Raw genomic sequence first — 17,893 nt, 5'->3', positions numbered from 1 at the left:
CCCAGATCCCCAATGTTCTTGAATTGATTAGTCATGAATTATATAGTTCCTCTTTACTTTTTTATGTTCTTTATGAGGCATAAAATATTTATTAAAACAAAGCTTAAGTTTTTACTTTGTAAATTTCTTCCTCTTTTAATTTTGACTGCATTCAATTTTTTTTGTGCAAAACCTTTTTAATTTAATGTAATCAAAATTATCCATTTTAACTTCTGTGAATTTCGTTTACCTCTTGTTTGGACAACCATGAATCTGACAAGTAATTTATTCTGTGCTCCCAATTTTGTTTGTTTTTAATCTTAGCTACACTGGTTTTATTTAAACAGATTTAATTTAATGTAATGAAAATTATTCATTGTATACCTCATAAAGCTCTCTGTGTCTTATTTATAAATTGTTCTCTTGTACATAAATCTGATAGGTAATATGTTCTATGTTTTTCTAATTTTCTTATGATATCTCTGTTTATATCTCTGTTTACTTTATCTTGATAGATGATATAAGATATCCAAACTAACTTTGTTATTATTTTTTCCTTGCTCTATAAAATAATTCTTTGATAAATTATTTAGTAAACCAAACAATTACATTATTTTAAGTGTAATTGTCATTTTTATTACATTGGCTCAGTTCCCATGAGAAATTAATTTTTATTTGTTTAGATCTTTCTTTAGTTTGTGAAAAGTGTTATATAACTATGTTCATATAGTTCCTGTGTATTTTGGCAGATAGACTTCCAAGTATTTTACCCTCCCTACAGTTATTATCTGTCTATACACACAAAAAAACCACAAACACACCACATTTAGGTTACACATGTACATTCATTTTTGTTTGTTTGTTTGTTTTTAACATATGAGTCATATGTTGGAAGAGAAAAAATCAGAACAAAAGGACAAAACCACGAGAAAGGAAAAAATGTGAAATTAGTATGCCTCAATCCTCATTCAGTTTCCATAGTTCTCTCTCTGGATATAGATATCATTTTTCATCCAAAATTTACTGGAATTGCCTTGTATCACTGATTGCCTTGCATTGCTGAGAAAAGCTAAGTCTGTCATAATTGATCATCACAGAATCTTGCTGTTGCTGTGTACAATATTTTCCTGGCTCTGCTCACTTCATTCAGTATTAGATCATGTAAACTTTTCCAGGCTTTTCTGAAATCAGTTCATCTTTTTTTTTTAGAATAGTGATATGCTAGTACTTTTCATATACCATAATTTATTCAACCATTCCCCCATTAATAGGCATCCACTCATTTTCCAATTCTTTATCAAAACAAATAGATCACCTACAAACATTTTTGCACATGTGGATCCTTTTTTCTCTTATATGATGTCTTTGGTATACTGACCCATAGTGGCACTGCTGGATCAAAGAGTATTTATGCATAGTTTAATATGGTCTTTTGGGCATAGTTCCAAATTGGTCTCCAGAGCAACCCAGAATGGTTGGATTAGTTCACAACTCCACCAACAGTGCATGTGTTCCAGTTTTCCCACATTCTCTTCAACATTTAATATCATCTTTTCCTGTCACCTTAGCCAGATCTGATAGGTATGAGATGGTTCTTCAGAGTTGTTTTAATTTGCATTTCTCTTATCAATAGTAACTTAGAACATTTTTTCATGTGTGTTTAGTTGGCTTCAATTTCTTTGTCTAAAAATTAGTTGTTCATATCTTTTGATTATTTGTTGGAATCTTTACAAACTGCTAACTCATTAGAGTTGATAGATTATTGATCTGCTCTTACAAGAAGATGTTTTGGGCCAGAACCTGAAACAAGGTACTAAGTAGAACTAATTGATACAATGCTTGTGTTTGCACCTTTACTCATTGGAGTTCACACGTTTGGGAAATTTCAGGGTTTAGTAAGAGATATCTGAATTCACAACTCCCTTGAAGCTCTTAGGGCCAGAGAGCACTATGGGAGAAAACCCATAATCCCATTCTCTCAGAAGAGTCATATATAAGCCAGTGAAGAGTGATTCATTCCAGAGAATATTTTCCACTTGGCTGGCTGGTGGCAGAAGTTTTCAGAGGAAGAAGCTATGAGTTGAGAGTTGAGTGGGAGATTGAGAAGGCTCTCTGTGGTGGCTGGGCTCTTGCACTTCTCCCACTGAACCCAAGCTGGTCTGAAAGACTTGCCAGAAAGCTAGCCGAGCCCCAGGTGAAGGAGACAAGAGATTCATTCCATCTTTGTGCTGGCTGGAGGCTGAAGAAAGCAGAGGCAGAGGACAATCCTTTGGATTTGGAGACATTCGGAGGGAGTTCTTGGAACCAAGCAGAGAGATAGGCCTCTAAGAATCTAGCTATCCGGGGCCAAGGAAAGAGACAAGACTTGGAAGGAAAATAAACGTTTGTATTTTTACCAGCTGGCTGCATTTTGGGTGATTATTACTTTCAACTGCAACTAAGACGGCCTCCAGAAAACCTCCCAGAGAAACCTGCTCTCCTCCAGAAAGAACCATTCACCTTCTATTATCATTTTAAAGAAGAAAAAGAACTCCACAATTATTACTCAGTCTTTTCCTGCCAAACTTTATTAATATAAAGTAATGCTAGGTATATAAGAAATTGCTTGGTTTATTTTACATCCTGCAACTTCGTTAAAGTTGTTAATTATTTTGACCAATTTTTTAATTATCTTTCTCAGATTCTCAGCGTATACCATAATATCACATGCAAAAATTATTAAATTTTGTTCTCCTTGTTTGTTGCCTAAGCTTATCCCTTTGACTTCTTTTCTTTTGCTTATTGCTATAACTACCATTTCTAGTACAGCATTGAATAATAATGATAATAATGGATATATTTGTTTCACTTTTGGTCTTATTGGAAATTCTAGCTTATCCCCATTACAAATAATGATTGCTTATGGTTTAACATTTTTTGAAAAGCTATTTCCATATATTTTAGGGTTTTAACAGGAATTGGCATTGTATTTTTTCAGAAGTATCTTCTGCATTCATATAATTTTTTTGTTTTTATTATTTACATAATCTATTACACTTGTAGTTTTCCTAATATTTAACTAGCCCTGCATTTCTAAAAGTTTAGCCTGACAGTGTGAAAATGAAGCCTTCCTTCTGATCTTGAACATGTTTTTTTTTGATGTTCCTCTTTCACGTTCCTTTCCGTCAAACCCATCTTTTCTATTGCTTTTATTCGCCCTCCCATTTTCTCCCATATTTCTTGAGAACCAGAAGAAGTTATTATAATTATTCCTCTCCAAGCTTGGTGGGAGTGCATCTCCATTTTCCCTCTCTCCCTTGTTTCCTCTTTCCTCATTTAAAAAATTCCCAGTATTTTTTCCCTCCAAAATTACATTAAACCTTTAGCCCCTTTAGATATTTATCCCCTTGGTGTTCTTTTTCTCTCCCAGCTTATTCCCTCTCCTTCACTACATATCTCATTCTCTACCTTGCTTTCAGTTTCTCTCCTAGGGATATGGGGGGAAATCTTTTATCTCATAAAACCTGATTTCATTAGCATAAAGAATCACTCAGTAAAGGATATCCTCTATCAAGGCAGATGGGCAACTTTTTCCAACTTATGGTCATATAAAATTACATAGTGAGAAGTTAAATCATAATGGCCATTAACTTGAGCTCAAGTCTTTTGATTCTTAAGAATATTTCCATGCCATTCTACATCTTAGCTTTTCTTGATAGTTGTACTTGTATTTCTTTTGTTTGAAATTTTTGTGAACTGGTTTCTTTTTCTTCATTGATTTTGGTTTTGGTTTTTGGTAGGAAGGCTTTAAATACCTTATTTCTTGAGTGTTCTGTTTTTTCCATTTTTAAGCTCAGCTTTGCAAGGTATGATATTTTGTTTTGCATTTTGAGTCCCTTTGCTTTTTGACTTAATCTATTTTCTTCTCTGATTTTTTTGTATAGCTAAGGAACAGTTTTGGATTATTCAAAGCAAGCTTTTTTAGATCTAGTGATCTTTCTCCTAAGTGCTTACAAAAGTTATTGTTTGGCATTGAAATTCTTAAAATCAACCATTTGAGGTTTTCAGCATGTTCTTTTACCTCCCACCTCCCAAAGCATGATTTGTGAATTCAGTCAATAGATACTATTTGGCCATGTCACATTATTTTTAGTATGAATGCTACTAGGGTGTAAGTATTATAGTTATTTAAGGGTTTTAATACTTAGGTCCTAGTTAATTAATTAAGGATTCCCCCCCCTTTGTATTTGATAGCTAATTAATAATAAATTCTATTTAGTTTGAAAAATAACTGTAAATCAAAAAGTTATCAAATTGTGAATACCTTTGACCCAGCAGTGGTTCTATTGGGCCTATGTCCCAAGGAAAGGTCCCCACATGTGCAAAAATGTTTGTGGCAGCCCTTTTCATCGTGAAAACTGAGTGGATGCCCATCAGTTGGAGAATGGCTAAATAAGTTTTGATATATGAATGTTATGGAATATTATTGTTTTATAAGAAATGATCAGGAGGATGATTTTCGAGAGAGTTGGAGAGAGTTACATGAACTGATGCTAAGTGAAATCATTGTACATAGCAACATCAATATTATATAACGATCGGTTCTGATGAACATGACTCTTTCCAACAATGAGATGATTGATGCCAGTTCCATTGATCTTGTGATGAAGAGCGCCATCTACACCCAGAGAGAGGACTGTGGAAACTGATTGTGGATCACAACATAACATTCTCACTCTTTTTATTGTTACTTGCATTTTGTTTTCTTACTCATTTACTTTCTTTTTTTGATCTGATTTTTCTTGTGCAGCAAAAGAATTGTATAAATATGTATATACATATTGGATTTAACATTTTAACCTGTTTTAACATATATACTAGATTGCCATCTAGGGGAGTAGTTGGGGGAAAGAAGGAGAAAATCTGAAACACAAAGCTATGCAAGGCTCAGTTATATCAAATGATCCATGCACATGTTTTAAAAATAAAAAACTTATTTAAAAAAGAAGAAAAATAACTGCAGAGTTCATATACATGAACTTAGGAAAGCAAAGAACATTAAATATTTCAGGCAATTTCGAAGAATGAATATAGCTTTCTCAAGCAGTTAAATCATTAATAAACTAGTGCATATCCTTTCTACCCCAGCCTTTCAAGTAAGTCCTTACCCTAAAATTACAGATTTAACTTGCTGACCACCTCTAGCTACATGGAATATATGCCAGATGCTTATCACCCCAAAGATCTGGTATAGAAAAAAGATAATTTTAAACATATGCAATTTTTGTATTATTTGCTGACTTTGGAATCAGCCTTTCATGTAAAGATATAATTCTATTGTATTTACATTATGTTGCATTCTGGACCCTAATAAAGATACACATTTCTTGAAGACATTAACTTTTTTTGTTTTGTTTCATTAGCAACTAGCCCAATAACTTGTACATAGTTGGTGTTTAATAAATTCTTGTTGAAATTGGATTGAATTACTCCAGGGTATAATCTATATCTACTTGATAGCAATGATGTTATAGACTCATTTTTGTCATATATGTATGTAATCATATATGGATGTAAACCATTAAATAATTTCTTCAGCTACTCATTTTTGTTTCATTCCTTTTTCAGTTTGTAGATATGGCAATCTATTGTTGCCATAGAAGGGTGTCTAAGAATGTAACAAAATACTTCTCTAAGCAGAGATGGCAAGTTTCCCCATGCTGGAAATATTCAAGCAGAAATATTATAAAAATGTTATCACATGGATTGGAAGATAGGACTAGATGAGTTCTTAACCTGGGTTCCCATGGAATGACTTCAGGAGCGCCATGAAAATTTATTTTTTTTACTAATCTTTGGTTTCCTTTATAATCCTTTGCATTTTATGCTTTTAAAAACATTATTCTGAGAAGTCCAAAGATTTCTCAGAGGTCCAGGACACAAAGTCAAGATCCTTTTGATGGAAGATCTGTCACTTCTGCTACATCCCATTTCTTGACAAAGTCTTTTAAGGGATTTTCCACTATTCAAATAGCTTCAGGCTCATCATTGGACAAATTACAGGACAAGATACCTATGGTAAGCTGTAGTGTTCTGGTTGGTTTTCTTCAGGTCTCTGGACCAGCCTTCATTTTCTGTAAAGTAATCACCATGAGAATAGCCAGAGATAAAGTCCAAAAGTCTTTATTGTTTCCTTCAAAGTCTAATTTCCTTGCCTGGAGCTGGGACTAGCTTTCTTTTTAAATAACTTTTTATTGATAGAACCCATGCCAGAGTAATTTTTTACAGCATTATCCCTTGCATTCACTTCTGTTCCATTTTTTCCCCTCCCTTCCTCCACCCCCTCCCCTAGATGGCAAACAGTCCTTTACATGTTGAATAGGTTACAGTATATCCTAGATACAATATATGTGTGCAGAACCGAACAGTTTTCTTGTTGCACAGGGAGAACTGAATTCAGAAGGTATAAATAACCCAGAAAGAAAAACAAAAATGCTAGCAGTTTATATTCATTTCCCAGTGTTCTTTCTTTGGGTGTAGCTGCTTCTGTCCATCTTTGATCAATTAAAGCTCTCTTTATCAAAGAGATCCACTTCCATCAGAATACATCCTCAAACAGTATCGTTGTTGAGGTATATAATGATCTCCTGGTTCTGCTCATTTCACTTAGCATCAATTCATGTAAGTCTTGCCAGTCCTCTCTGTATTCATCCTGCTGGTTATTCCTTACAGAACAATAATATCCCATAACATTCATATACCACAATTTACTCAACCATTCTCCAATTGATGGGCATCCTTTCATTTTCCAGCTTCTAGACACTACAAACAGGGCTGCCACAAACATTTTGGCACATACAGGTCCCTTTCCTTTCTTTAGTATCTCTTTGGGGTATAAGCCCAGTAGAAACACTGCTGGATCAAAGGATATGCACAGTTTGATAACTTTTTGAGCATAGTTCCAAATTGCTCTCCAGAAAGACTGGATATGTTCACAATTCCATCAACAATGTAGCAGTGTCCCTGTTTTCCCATGTCCCCTCCAACATTCCACATTATCTTTCCCTGTCATTCTAGCCAATCTGACAGGTGTGTAGTGGTATCTTAGAGTTGTCTTAATTTGCATTTCTCTGATTAATAATGATTTGGAGCATATTTTCATATGTCTATAAATAGTTTCAATTTCTTCATCTGAGAATTGTCTGTTCATATCCTTTGACCATTTATCAATTGGAGAATGGTTTTATTTCTTATAAATTAGAGTCAATTCTCTATATATTTTGGAAATGAGGCCTTTATCTGAACTTTTGATTGTAAAAATGTTTTCCCAGTTTATTGTTTCCCTTCTAATCTTGTCTGCATTTGTTTTGTTTGTACAAAAACTTTTCAATTTGATATAATCAAAATTTTCTATTTTGTGGTCAATAGTGATCTCTAGTTCTTCTTTGGTCATAAATTCCTCCCTCTTCCACAGGTCTGCGAGCTAAACTATCCTATGCTCTTCCAATTTATTTATAATCTCATTCTTTATGCCTAGGTCATGAACCCATTTTGACCTTATCTTGGTGTACGGTGGTAAGTGTGGGTCAATGCCTAGTTTCTGCCATACTAATTTCCAATTTTCCCAGCAATTTTTGTCAAATAATGCATTCTTATCCCAGAAACTGGGGTCTTTGGGTTTGTCAAACACTATATTATTAAAGTTATTGGCTATTTTGTTGGGACTAGCTTTCTTGAGGTCTTCTGGAGTCTTGGTTTCAATGAAGAAATGAAGGAGGACAGGCCTGCCACCACCGTGGTGTGAGATGGAATGAATGAATGAATCTGGCTGAGTTTGTCCTATGCTCTATTACAATTAAATCCATTCATCATACTGAGTATAAGCCAATCATTATATCACTAGGGAATTGTTATTTGTTGTAATATTACATCAATCATACTGAGCTAGAGACTATTAATCACTATGCTAAACTAGATAACCATTGTCTTATCAATTCCACTTAGTTAGCACCTTGTAAGAATTCTTGTTTTAAGTACAGAGTTCTGGCCCATAACAGTAAGCACACTGGAAAAGAAGTTCACTTCAGGTAAAAGTAAAAAAAAGCAAAAACACAAGATAAGTAATCTAATGGTTCCCTGTGGTGAGCTTTTTCTTCTCAAAACACAGCCAGTTGATCAAAGTTCAGATCTTTTATTAGCTTAGAGGCCTATCTCTCTGCTTGGTTCCAAGAGCTCTTGCCACTTTGTCCTTTGCTTCTGCCTCTGCTTTCTTCAGCCTCCAGAGCCAGCACCACTCTTCATGTCATTCCGGTGAAATCTGACCAAGAGCCTCTGTCTGTTTCTTTTATACAAGAGGGAGGAATTGTGGGATATGAGAGAGCGGGATTATGGGTTTTCTCCCATAGTGCTCTCTGGCCCAAAGAGCTTTAAGGGAGGTGTGAATTCACCAAGTTACAAAGTTTCTGGCATACTTGTGAACTCCGATGAGTAAAGGTGTAAACATAAGCATTGTACTAATTAGTTCTACTTAGTACTTTGTTTCAGGTTCTGGCCCAAAACATCTTCTTGTAAGATCAGATCAACAATCTATCAACTCCAATGAGTTAGCAGTTTGTAAGGATTCCAACAGTTCCCTGAAGAGGTTCATCATGTAGAAGGGATTATATCAAGAGTAATTTTGATGATCATTTAAATTCTTTAGTCTGGGACCTTAAGAAATCAGATACTCCTCCTCTCCCTTAGACTACTTGCCTGCTTACTTAGTTTTCCTAAGTTGCATTACCTACCTGCTTGAGTACATGTAGGTACTGTTCCTTAGCTCTGTTCTCTCCTTTCATCATCATTATTACTTAAAGCATTTAATATATATGCAATACTAATCTTGAATGCACATTTGATTTTTTTTTTTAATTTTTTTGTTTGTTTGTAGGCAATTGGGGTTAAGTGACTTGCCCAGAGTCAAACAGCTAGGAAGTGTTAAGTGAGGTCACATTTGAATTCAGGTCCTCCTGACTTCAGAGCTGGTGCTCTATCCACTGTGCCATCTATCTGCTCCTGAATACACATTTGAAATACTAATACAGAAACATTTACAGTGTTAACAAGCACATCTACCTTAAGGCAGCTGTATAAAGATTGATGTGTTAAAAGGGAGGAAGAAGATTGATAGATATCCTTAAAGTATACAATAAACAGTTTAAAAACTTAAAGAAATACTTTTGGAATAAGTAGACATCATTGAGCAATAATAATGGTTGATAACAGGTATATGCCATTGGATTTGTCCCATATAACCAAAAATTGCTTACTTCTGAATAGAGTCTACAAAATAACTATAATCAATAACCCTTTGCATTCAATGTTTGCTGTGACTAAGTGATAGAATTATTTTTCTGAGAACATAAGAGTTTATTCTAATAGCAAATTAGGACTAATTTAATACTACTAGAAACTATTAGGAACCTTGATTTAGTGATCATTTATACTGTGAAGGAAAAAGTGAAGATTTTCAAAAAAACACATTATAAGAGATTGTTTATAAATTTAGTATCTACTGAATAAATAATCTCCAAAGATACTACCTGATGATTAGACTTATATACCAGAATCTCATAGTACAAATAAAGACCTCAAAACATCTTGGAGAACTCAACCAATAAACTCTTTTGGAACTAATCATTATCATAGATCCAACTGTTTACCACAATCATCCAGATACAACATTGATGAAAAAAATTAGGAACAGTGTTTTTGGTATATGTTAACTGTAACCTCCCATCCAGAGATTACTAGTTATTAGTCTTGCCTAGTTCCCAGGCCTTCAGAAAATCTCTGGCCACTGTTTCATACAGTGGTTCTTTACCAGTGTTACCCCCCAGTCAGAGGTCTTCAGAGATCTCTGGTCACCACCTCTCCGAGCAGTGATTCTCATGTCCAATGGAGCACCTGAAGACACTGGCATGTAATGTAAGCACAAGATCTTTATTCCACATGTTCGTATCCTGCCCTTCCTGCATTCTTACTGATCTCCCACCAAAAAGAACAAATTACATGAGAACAGGATGGGTACATATTCTTGATGTCTTATCTGCTACTGAAGTTGCTTTCAATGAGCCAAAGGATAATCTTACATATTAATATTTATTTACCTTTTTTTTAAAAAGCACTTATTTTTATCTACTTGTATAGAAATAGGCCATTGAACACTAAATACTTGTTTCACAGGTTGTGAACCTGATTTTCTAAAAATACAAAGAATAATATCAGTATATAAATAATGATAATAGTAACAATTTTAAATTTGTATATAACTCCTTAAGTTTTTCAAAGTTATTTCATAGACTTATCTGAGGCTTAAAATCCTGTGAAGTGAGCAGGGAAAGTGCTTGGCTTCCCAACAAATCAGAAAATTGACTCTAAGTGAACAGCCATGGTTCATAAGACATTTAATAAGTGACTAGATCTACCTCCATTCCTTGGCATACATACTTCTTTGGCCCACCTAGTTTAGCTTGAAGATCTAAGAAATGAGCATGAAATGTGCCAGATGAGGTTGTTACACAGAAAGAGAAGAACTTTTTGATTCAGGGAATTTAAGTAGGCCTAAAATGAATAGATTTTTAAATTAAGAGTTTAGCATAAGGAACCATCTTCCTCTGAAATTATGAATATTCTGAAGTAGTCCTCTGTTGTGCTGTTTTTCTTCTCTTGTCATTATAACACTTCTTTCAGAGTGACTTCTCTCATTTTACAGCTGCCATAACAATTAAGGTATGTTAAGATATTAAGATTTGTTAAACCAGTACCTAATAGCATCACAACTCACATTTTCTCATGGTTTTGACCACTAACCCTTGTTTAAATACTCCCTGATGGTAATTTTTTTAAAAAGGAAATTGTGGGGCAGCTAGTTGATGTAGAGTACTAGCCCTGAAGTCAGGAGGACCTGAGTTCAAATTTGATCTCAGACACTTAACACTTCCTAGCTGTGTGACCCTGGGCAAGTCATTTAATCCCAGTTGCTCAGCCAAAAAAAAAAAAAAAAAAAATTGTGAGACAAAAGTATTAGTAGAGCTGTACACAAAATAATACCCATTGTTTCCCCTGTCACTGAAGTCTTTGAGAAACAAATGAAATAGCATGTAAAATGAATTGCAAACTTTAAAAGGTTATGTAAGTGTGAACTATTATTGTTATCAACAATTACTGGGTTTTCTAGTTAGGTTAGATTTAATTTTGGAAAATATTCTTTGAAAGAAGCTTAATGTTCTGTATTTTAAAAGTATTTTTAGTCACAGATTGCTCACAAAATATAATTGATTGTTGTCTGACTTACTAAAAAACGATGTATTAACTTTCTGAATTAAAACAAAATTTATGCTTAATTTTTAATAGGGAGAAAAAACAAGAAACATAAGAAGAGGAACATTTGATGGAAGAAAAGAAAAAGAAAAAACAGGAAGAAAAGAAAAAGAAGGAAAGTGCTCAGAAAAAGGTTTGACTAGAGTTATTGTCTTGAATTAAATGTAGTGATAAATTAAGTGTCACATTTAGCATGTCTCCTTTTATTTTATTTTTTCCTTTTTATGTTTACCAGAATATTTCTAGCTAGGATGATAATATGTTGATTAAATACTTATAATCTTAATAGCTTAGTAGATATATGTTTTAAATATTTATTCCTAGAAGTCTTTTCCAACCAACTAGTATGTTTCTTTCTCAGCCAACTAGAGAAATAACTTGAGCATGTTTGGTTTATCTGTGGTGATAAGATGTGCATCCCGTTCCAGTTAAAAATTATAATTTGCCAAAAACCGATTATTGACTAAAAAGTGATAGACTATTAAAGAACATGAACTTATCAGAGAAACATAATATAAACATTATGGCATTGCCATGTATAGATTATATTACAAAATACTTGATTTATCAAGCAATAGATAAAATGTAATGAAATATTTGTATTATAATAGAACATTGCCTTTTAATTCAGAAGTCTTGGGTTCTTATCCTGACTCTGATACTTAGTAACTGTATATGATCCTGGATAGGGACATAAATTTAGACCTTAGAGAGCCATCAAATTAGGTTCCCTACATTTACAGATAATGAAACTCAGGCACAGAGAGGCTAAGTAAATTTTCTAGAGTTTTAATTTGTATCTAGAGTTTCAATTGTGTCCTACTCTTCATGAACCCATTAGGCATTTTCTTGGCAAAGAAACTGGACAGGTTTGCCATTTCCTTCTCCAGCTCAGATAAGGAAGCTGAGACAGAGTTAAGGCACTTGCCCAGGGTCACATAGTTAATAAGTATTTGAGGCCTTACTTGAACACAGGAAGATTAGTTGTCTTGATTCCCAGCCCAGCATCATACAGTGTGTCCTGTCTGTGGTTGCTAACTAGTATTTAAAGCATAGAATAGATAGTATTTGAACCCAGGTCTTCCTGACTCTGACAGAGTCTAGTGTTCTGTTCACTAACTACTTCATGCTGCCTTTCTACTTAATGATCCTGGGCCTCAGTGCTTTTATCTATATAATAAAGGGATTACTTAATGCTCTAGAATTATGATCCTATGCTTGAATTTGATGGTCTATGAATTCCCAAAATGTTATTTTTTTCATTTGCATCTTAATGACTTATATAAGTTAATAACATAAGAACTTATAAAAATATATGTATCTTTGAGAGAATTAAAAACTATAGATTAGAAAAAAAATTATCCTGGATTTTTTCCCCCCATTTAGCATAGGATATATGAAATTAAAAAGATTTTTTTAATGTTAAAATTCCAATAAATTAAAACATAAGTAAAAGTTACTAAAATAGTAGAATGCTGATTATAAACTTCATAGATCATGCATATAGTATTCCTAAAGAATTTCTGATGTTTTTTGTTTTTTTTTTTTTTTTCCCCCCAGGCTGCTGATCAAAAAACCAAAGGTAAGTTAACTTAATTTTGGGGGGATATATTTGATACCAAAACCCAACTTTTCAGTGTGAAGATAAGATTTTTAAAAAATAGACACCTCTTATTTTAATATATTATAACTTTGTTATAAACTGTGAAATTTTTCCTTTATTAATGATTTCTTTGGTGTGTTCTTCATCCCATTATACCTTGTATTAAAATGAATGTGCATTTTAAAAGTTTTATCTTCAGTTTGTCCTTAAATATTTTCATCAAACAAGGAATATCTTTGATTTAGTTATCTTAGCAATTTGATTTAATATCATGTGAATGTCCCCAGAACCTTAGAAATTAAAATATTATATCTCTGGTCTTTTATTATAACATTAAAAGGTAAGTTCATTATAAATATCAATGCGCCACCTAGTGATTTGTTTTTCAAAAAAGAAGGTAAACTTTGAAGTAGAAAGGGATAATAGAAAGGAGCACTGGATCTGGAGTTAGAGAGTGTCAGTTCAAATCCTCACTTTTCCACTTAGTATTTATTTGACATTGGACAAATCCCTTAAGACCTTAGTTTCCTCATTTGTAAAAATGGGAGTAATAATGGTACCTGCTTCTCAGGGTTGTTTGAGGGTTAAATGAAACAACATGTTAAGAACTTTAAAGCACTAACATAAATACCCACTGTTATTTTTTGATATCTGTTCTTGAAGCTGAAACTAGCAGAAGCAAAATGGATAGCTCTATTTTATACTATTAAGAGGAGCCCTTTAAATTTATGTAACATTTTTTATTTTTCCTGAAGAGTTTATTGTGGTACATGTTTGTGCTTGAATTGGTGGTTTTAAATGAAAAGTACTAACTTACATGTGTCAATTAAAGAATGAATTAAAGGAATAGTTGTTGGTAGAATTGGTTCCCAGACTATCAGCTTGAAACATTCTTTTCCCTTTTCACATTTGTTGAAATGTTTCTTTAGCTGATTCAGTATCAACTTTATTCTATTGTCATTATCATTGTCATTGTTTTTCCTTGCACAGTGGCACTTTACATACAGAGAGTTTTTATTTCTATTATTATTTTTGATGGTTATTTTCATTCCTCATTCTAAGCTCTCGCTAGATTTTTATCTTATTTAAAATACTATTCCCTTGGGAGGAGTCATAATGACTAACTATACTAGCAATAAATAGTAGTAATGATTTGAAATTATTTTGTAAATAAAAAATATTTATGGAATTGTAACACCATCAAGGTTTGTAAATCTCAATGTTAATAAAAACCAATTTCTCATCATTTTCTGAAGAAAATTGTGTAGTTTCCAAAGTTGTAAATTCCTAATTGGACATTTGAGCTAGGTGTGGTATATTTAATAGTATAGAGTAGGGCTTCTTAACCTGGAGTCTTTGAAATGTTTTAAAATTTGTCTTTAAATTTTATAATTATATTTCATTTTATCAATTTTACTTGTAATCTTATGTATTTTGTTTTATGCATTCAAAAACTGTATTCTGAGAATAGTCTTCCCTAGAAGACTCAAAGGGCTCATGATGCAAAAAAGGTAAAGAAATCCTAGTATAGAGATTAGAATATATTTTTGTTTGTTTGTTTATTTTTAAGTCCTGGAAATATATGCAATTTTAGCTAATCTACATTTAACCTAGAACATATACAAAATCAATCTCATGACATTCATTTTTCATCTTTCCAAGTGTTTCTTTATTATAACTTAGTTAAAAATTTAAGAAATATTTCACAAACTCAACCTTCTTTTTCCAGAAAGATTTCCCTGTAGCACTTATATGAAGAGCACAGAGACAAATTTTACTAGTTTTTGATGTAGTGACATCTTTGAGAAGCCATAATAACAGCAAGACTTAAGCCATAATGGAAAAGTACTGACATCATAAAGTTAGGAAACTAAAGCTGGATGCCCAAACTCTGAACACTTAGATCTGGTTCTTGCATTAAAGTTTCTCCACAATCCTTCTTACTATTATTATTATTCTTTCTAGAACAGAGTTTTTCAAAATGAAATTATATTGCCTAGGGATTAGGATTATGACATAAGGCTATCTTAAAATAGGCACAAAGCAATGACCAAAATCATATGATAAGTTAGAGTATAACTCCTGCAAAAATACATCCACTATTTTAAAGAAAACCATTCAAGTCAGTATCAATAAAAGTAAGATTAAGGAGATGAATTTGCTCCATTTGATATATCTTTGCATCCTTAGGAGGTGGCTACCCTGAAGTAGTTGTGGCTAATCTTCCCTTACTGCCTGTTTCCCCCACTTTTCCTTTTGGCTCCAGACACTTTTTACTGAGGCTCTTCTTGCAGGAGGAGCCTCTACTTCTTTTCCTCTTGCTCACTTAACTCTTTTTATTTTGGCTTCTAAACTCATCAGTCATCCAAAACTACTTTATCCCACAGTTTCTTAATTGCCATACTTCTCTCCTTTGTGGAAGGCTGCTGTTTGTGGATGTCCTATAGAACTCTATCCTAGGTCTTCTCTTTTCCCTCTATGTTATATTAGTTCATGATCCCATCAGTTCCCATGGATTCTATTATCTTCTATATGTTAATGATTCTATTCAGCCCTAAACTCTTTGATGATCCCCAGTCTCAAATCTCCAACTGTTCATGAATTGGATGTTCATGAGACATCTTAAACTCAAAGGGCCCCAAACTGAATTTATTTTCTTTCCCCCCCAATCCTCCTCTCTCTCTTCCTAAACTTCCTTGTCCCTCAGATCCACAATATAGATGACATCCTCAATCCTTCCTTCTCACTCCTTATATCCAGTCCATTGCCAAGGACTTTTGCCTTTATGTCATCTCAACAATATGTCTTCCCTCCCCTTTTCTGATACTCCCTGTTGTAGACATTTATCACCTCTATTACTTCATCACCCAGATTATTACAGTAGTCTGCTTGTGATCTCCCCGACACAGATCTCTTTCCATTCTAGTCCATCCTCCATTATTAAAGTGATTTTCCTAATGGACAGATTTGAACATGTCACCCTTATACTAAGTAAACTTCAGTGGCTCATTCTCATTTCCAGAATCAAGCATAAAATCTTCTAGCATTCAAAATCCTTCATAACCTGCTCCCTTCCTTTCCAGACTTCTTATACTTACTCCTTACCATGTACTGTATTATTTAATGACATTGGCCTCCTTGTTGTTTTTTAACTAAGACACTCCACCTCCTGACTATACATTTTCATTGTCTCCCACACCTAGAATGCTTTCACTCATCTTTGCTGCCTGGTTTCCTGTCTTTTTCCAAGTCCCAGCTAAAATCCTTCCCTCTATGGGAAGCCTTTTTCAGGGGCCTTTAATTCTAGGTCTTTCTATCTATTGATTATTTTCCATTTATCCTGTATATAACTTGTTTTACCTATTTATTTGCTTATTGTCTTTCCCATTATTAGACTGTGAGATCCTTGAGAGCAGGGATTGTCTTTTACATTCCTTTCAATCACCAGCACTTATCATGACGTTTGACATATCAAAGTTACTTAATAAATGTGACTGACAGTTAAAAATCTTTCCAAAATGCATCAGGATTCAGTTTCTTTGAAAACTTTTTCCTGATGATTTCATTTAAAAATCAAGTAATATTTTATGCAGTTTATTTATCTCAGTTTGATAGAGTTTTTCAAGTGTACCAAAGATGTTATATAGGCTAAATGGCTACATAAGTTGTTATAGTAATTTTTTTTTTACTGCTCTACTAAACATATTGTAACAGGAGAATCAAAAATCTTTAATAGTTTGCATTTAGAAGGAAAATCTGCTCATTCTTTTTTCAGACATATCAGAATTGTGTTGTTCTCCTACTCAAATAATTTTATTTGTTTCTTATTGCATCTAGGATCCAATACCAGCTTTTGTGTAAATAATTTAGCTACCTTTCTAGTCTTATGATGCGTTACTTCCCTTCATTCATTTTACAGTTTTGCTTACATGTAGTACTATATCTCTTGTTTTCATTTCCTCTGTACAGTCTATACCTCAATACCTAGGATCTACTTTCTTGTCACTGCCACCTTTTATAAGCCCTTTTTTTTCCTTACATTTGTCACTGCCACCTTTTATAAGCCCTTTTTTTCCTTACAACTCAGTTCAAATGCCACTTCCTACATGAATACTTTCAGGCCCTGCATCTTCCTAACATCCATGCTTATAGCTATTAAGTCTCCCTCTCCCTAAAAATTATCTTTTATTTATTTTGTATATATTTCTATGTGTACAATTTTTCTTGACTAATAGAATATAAGTTTTATGAGGCCAAGTTTTGTTTTTCTTTTTGTGTTTGTAGCTTTAATAGTAGTGTGCTTAATAAAAGCTGGTTATTTACTTGACTCAAGAGTTAACATACCTGTGTTATTTAATATTTTTATTGTATTTGATTTGATGGCTCAGAGATTATTTGGAATTCATATCATTTTAGATCTAAAAGGTAGTCTTGGTAGTCACATAGCCTGATTCTTTCTTTTTTTACCAATGAGGGAATTGAAAGACCAAAAGTAAGAGTTGTGAGTATCCCAAAGTTTTAGAGCTACTTAGTGATAAATCTTAGAGCCTAGGTGGAAATTGAATTAAAAAATCATCCTGGAAAATAATCATTTGAATATGCCAACAGTATTTACTGTAATTATCCTGATTTTATCATTCTTGTCTTCACTTCTTAATAGAAGATTGCAATATATTGTTATTCTCTGGAATTCCTTTTGGTAAAGAGTTTTAGATATTTTTACTATAATACCATCATTTACCTCACATCTGTATCACATTCCCTTACACCTAAATAACTTTCTTATTGAATTGACCAAGAGAAGTTTAATCAGAAAGTTCTTATTTTCATGTTCTGTGAGGAATGGGTAAAATTTTTATCAGACGAAATATGAAGAGGCCCAGGAGAGTTTTAGGACAAGTCCTAGATTGCTGAATAATTCACCTTAAGTTTAAACTTTACTCATTCATCGGTAGGTAAACATTGAAGGGT

The 17,893-nt window shown here is 33.3% G+C and overlaps 1 protein-coding gene across 13 annotated transcripts in view; it reads left to right on the top strand.

Annotated features, from left to right (window-relative positions):
• The window catches only part of TNRC6C (trinucleotide repeat containing adaptor 6C), a 281,153-nt gene that overhangs the window by 91,421 nt on the left and 171,839 nt on the right, over window positions 1-17,893 (top strand). For all 13 annotated transcript variants that reach the window (XM_051995504.1, XM_051995503.1, XM_051995502.1 and 10 more), the window contains exons 2-3: window positions 11,353-11,452; window positions 12,880-12,901. In XM_051995504.1, coding sequence (XP_051851464.1) covers window positions 11,390-11,452; window positions 12,880-12,901 — 85 coding nt within the window. In that variant the 5' untranslated portion in view covers window positions 11,353-11,389. The remainder of the gene's footprint in view (window positions 1-11,352; window positions 11,453-12,879; window positions 12,902-17,893) is intronic.

Source organism: Antechinus flavipes, chromosome 4 (assembly GCF_016432865.1).
Source record: "Antechinus flavipes isolate AdamAnt ecotype Samford, QLD, Australia chromosome 4, AdamAnt_v2, whole genome shotgun sequence".
Lineage (NCBI taxonomy): Eukaryota > Metazoa > Chordata > Mammalia > Dasyuromorphia > Dasyuridae > Antechinus > Antechinus flavipes.
Note: the sequence above shows the minus strand (reverse complement) of the source record. Positions and strands in the feature narration are given on the sequence as shown.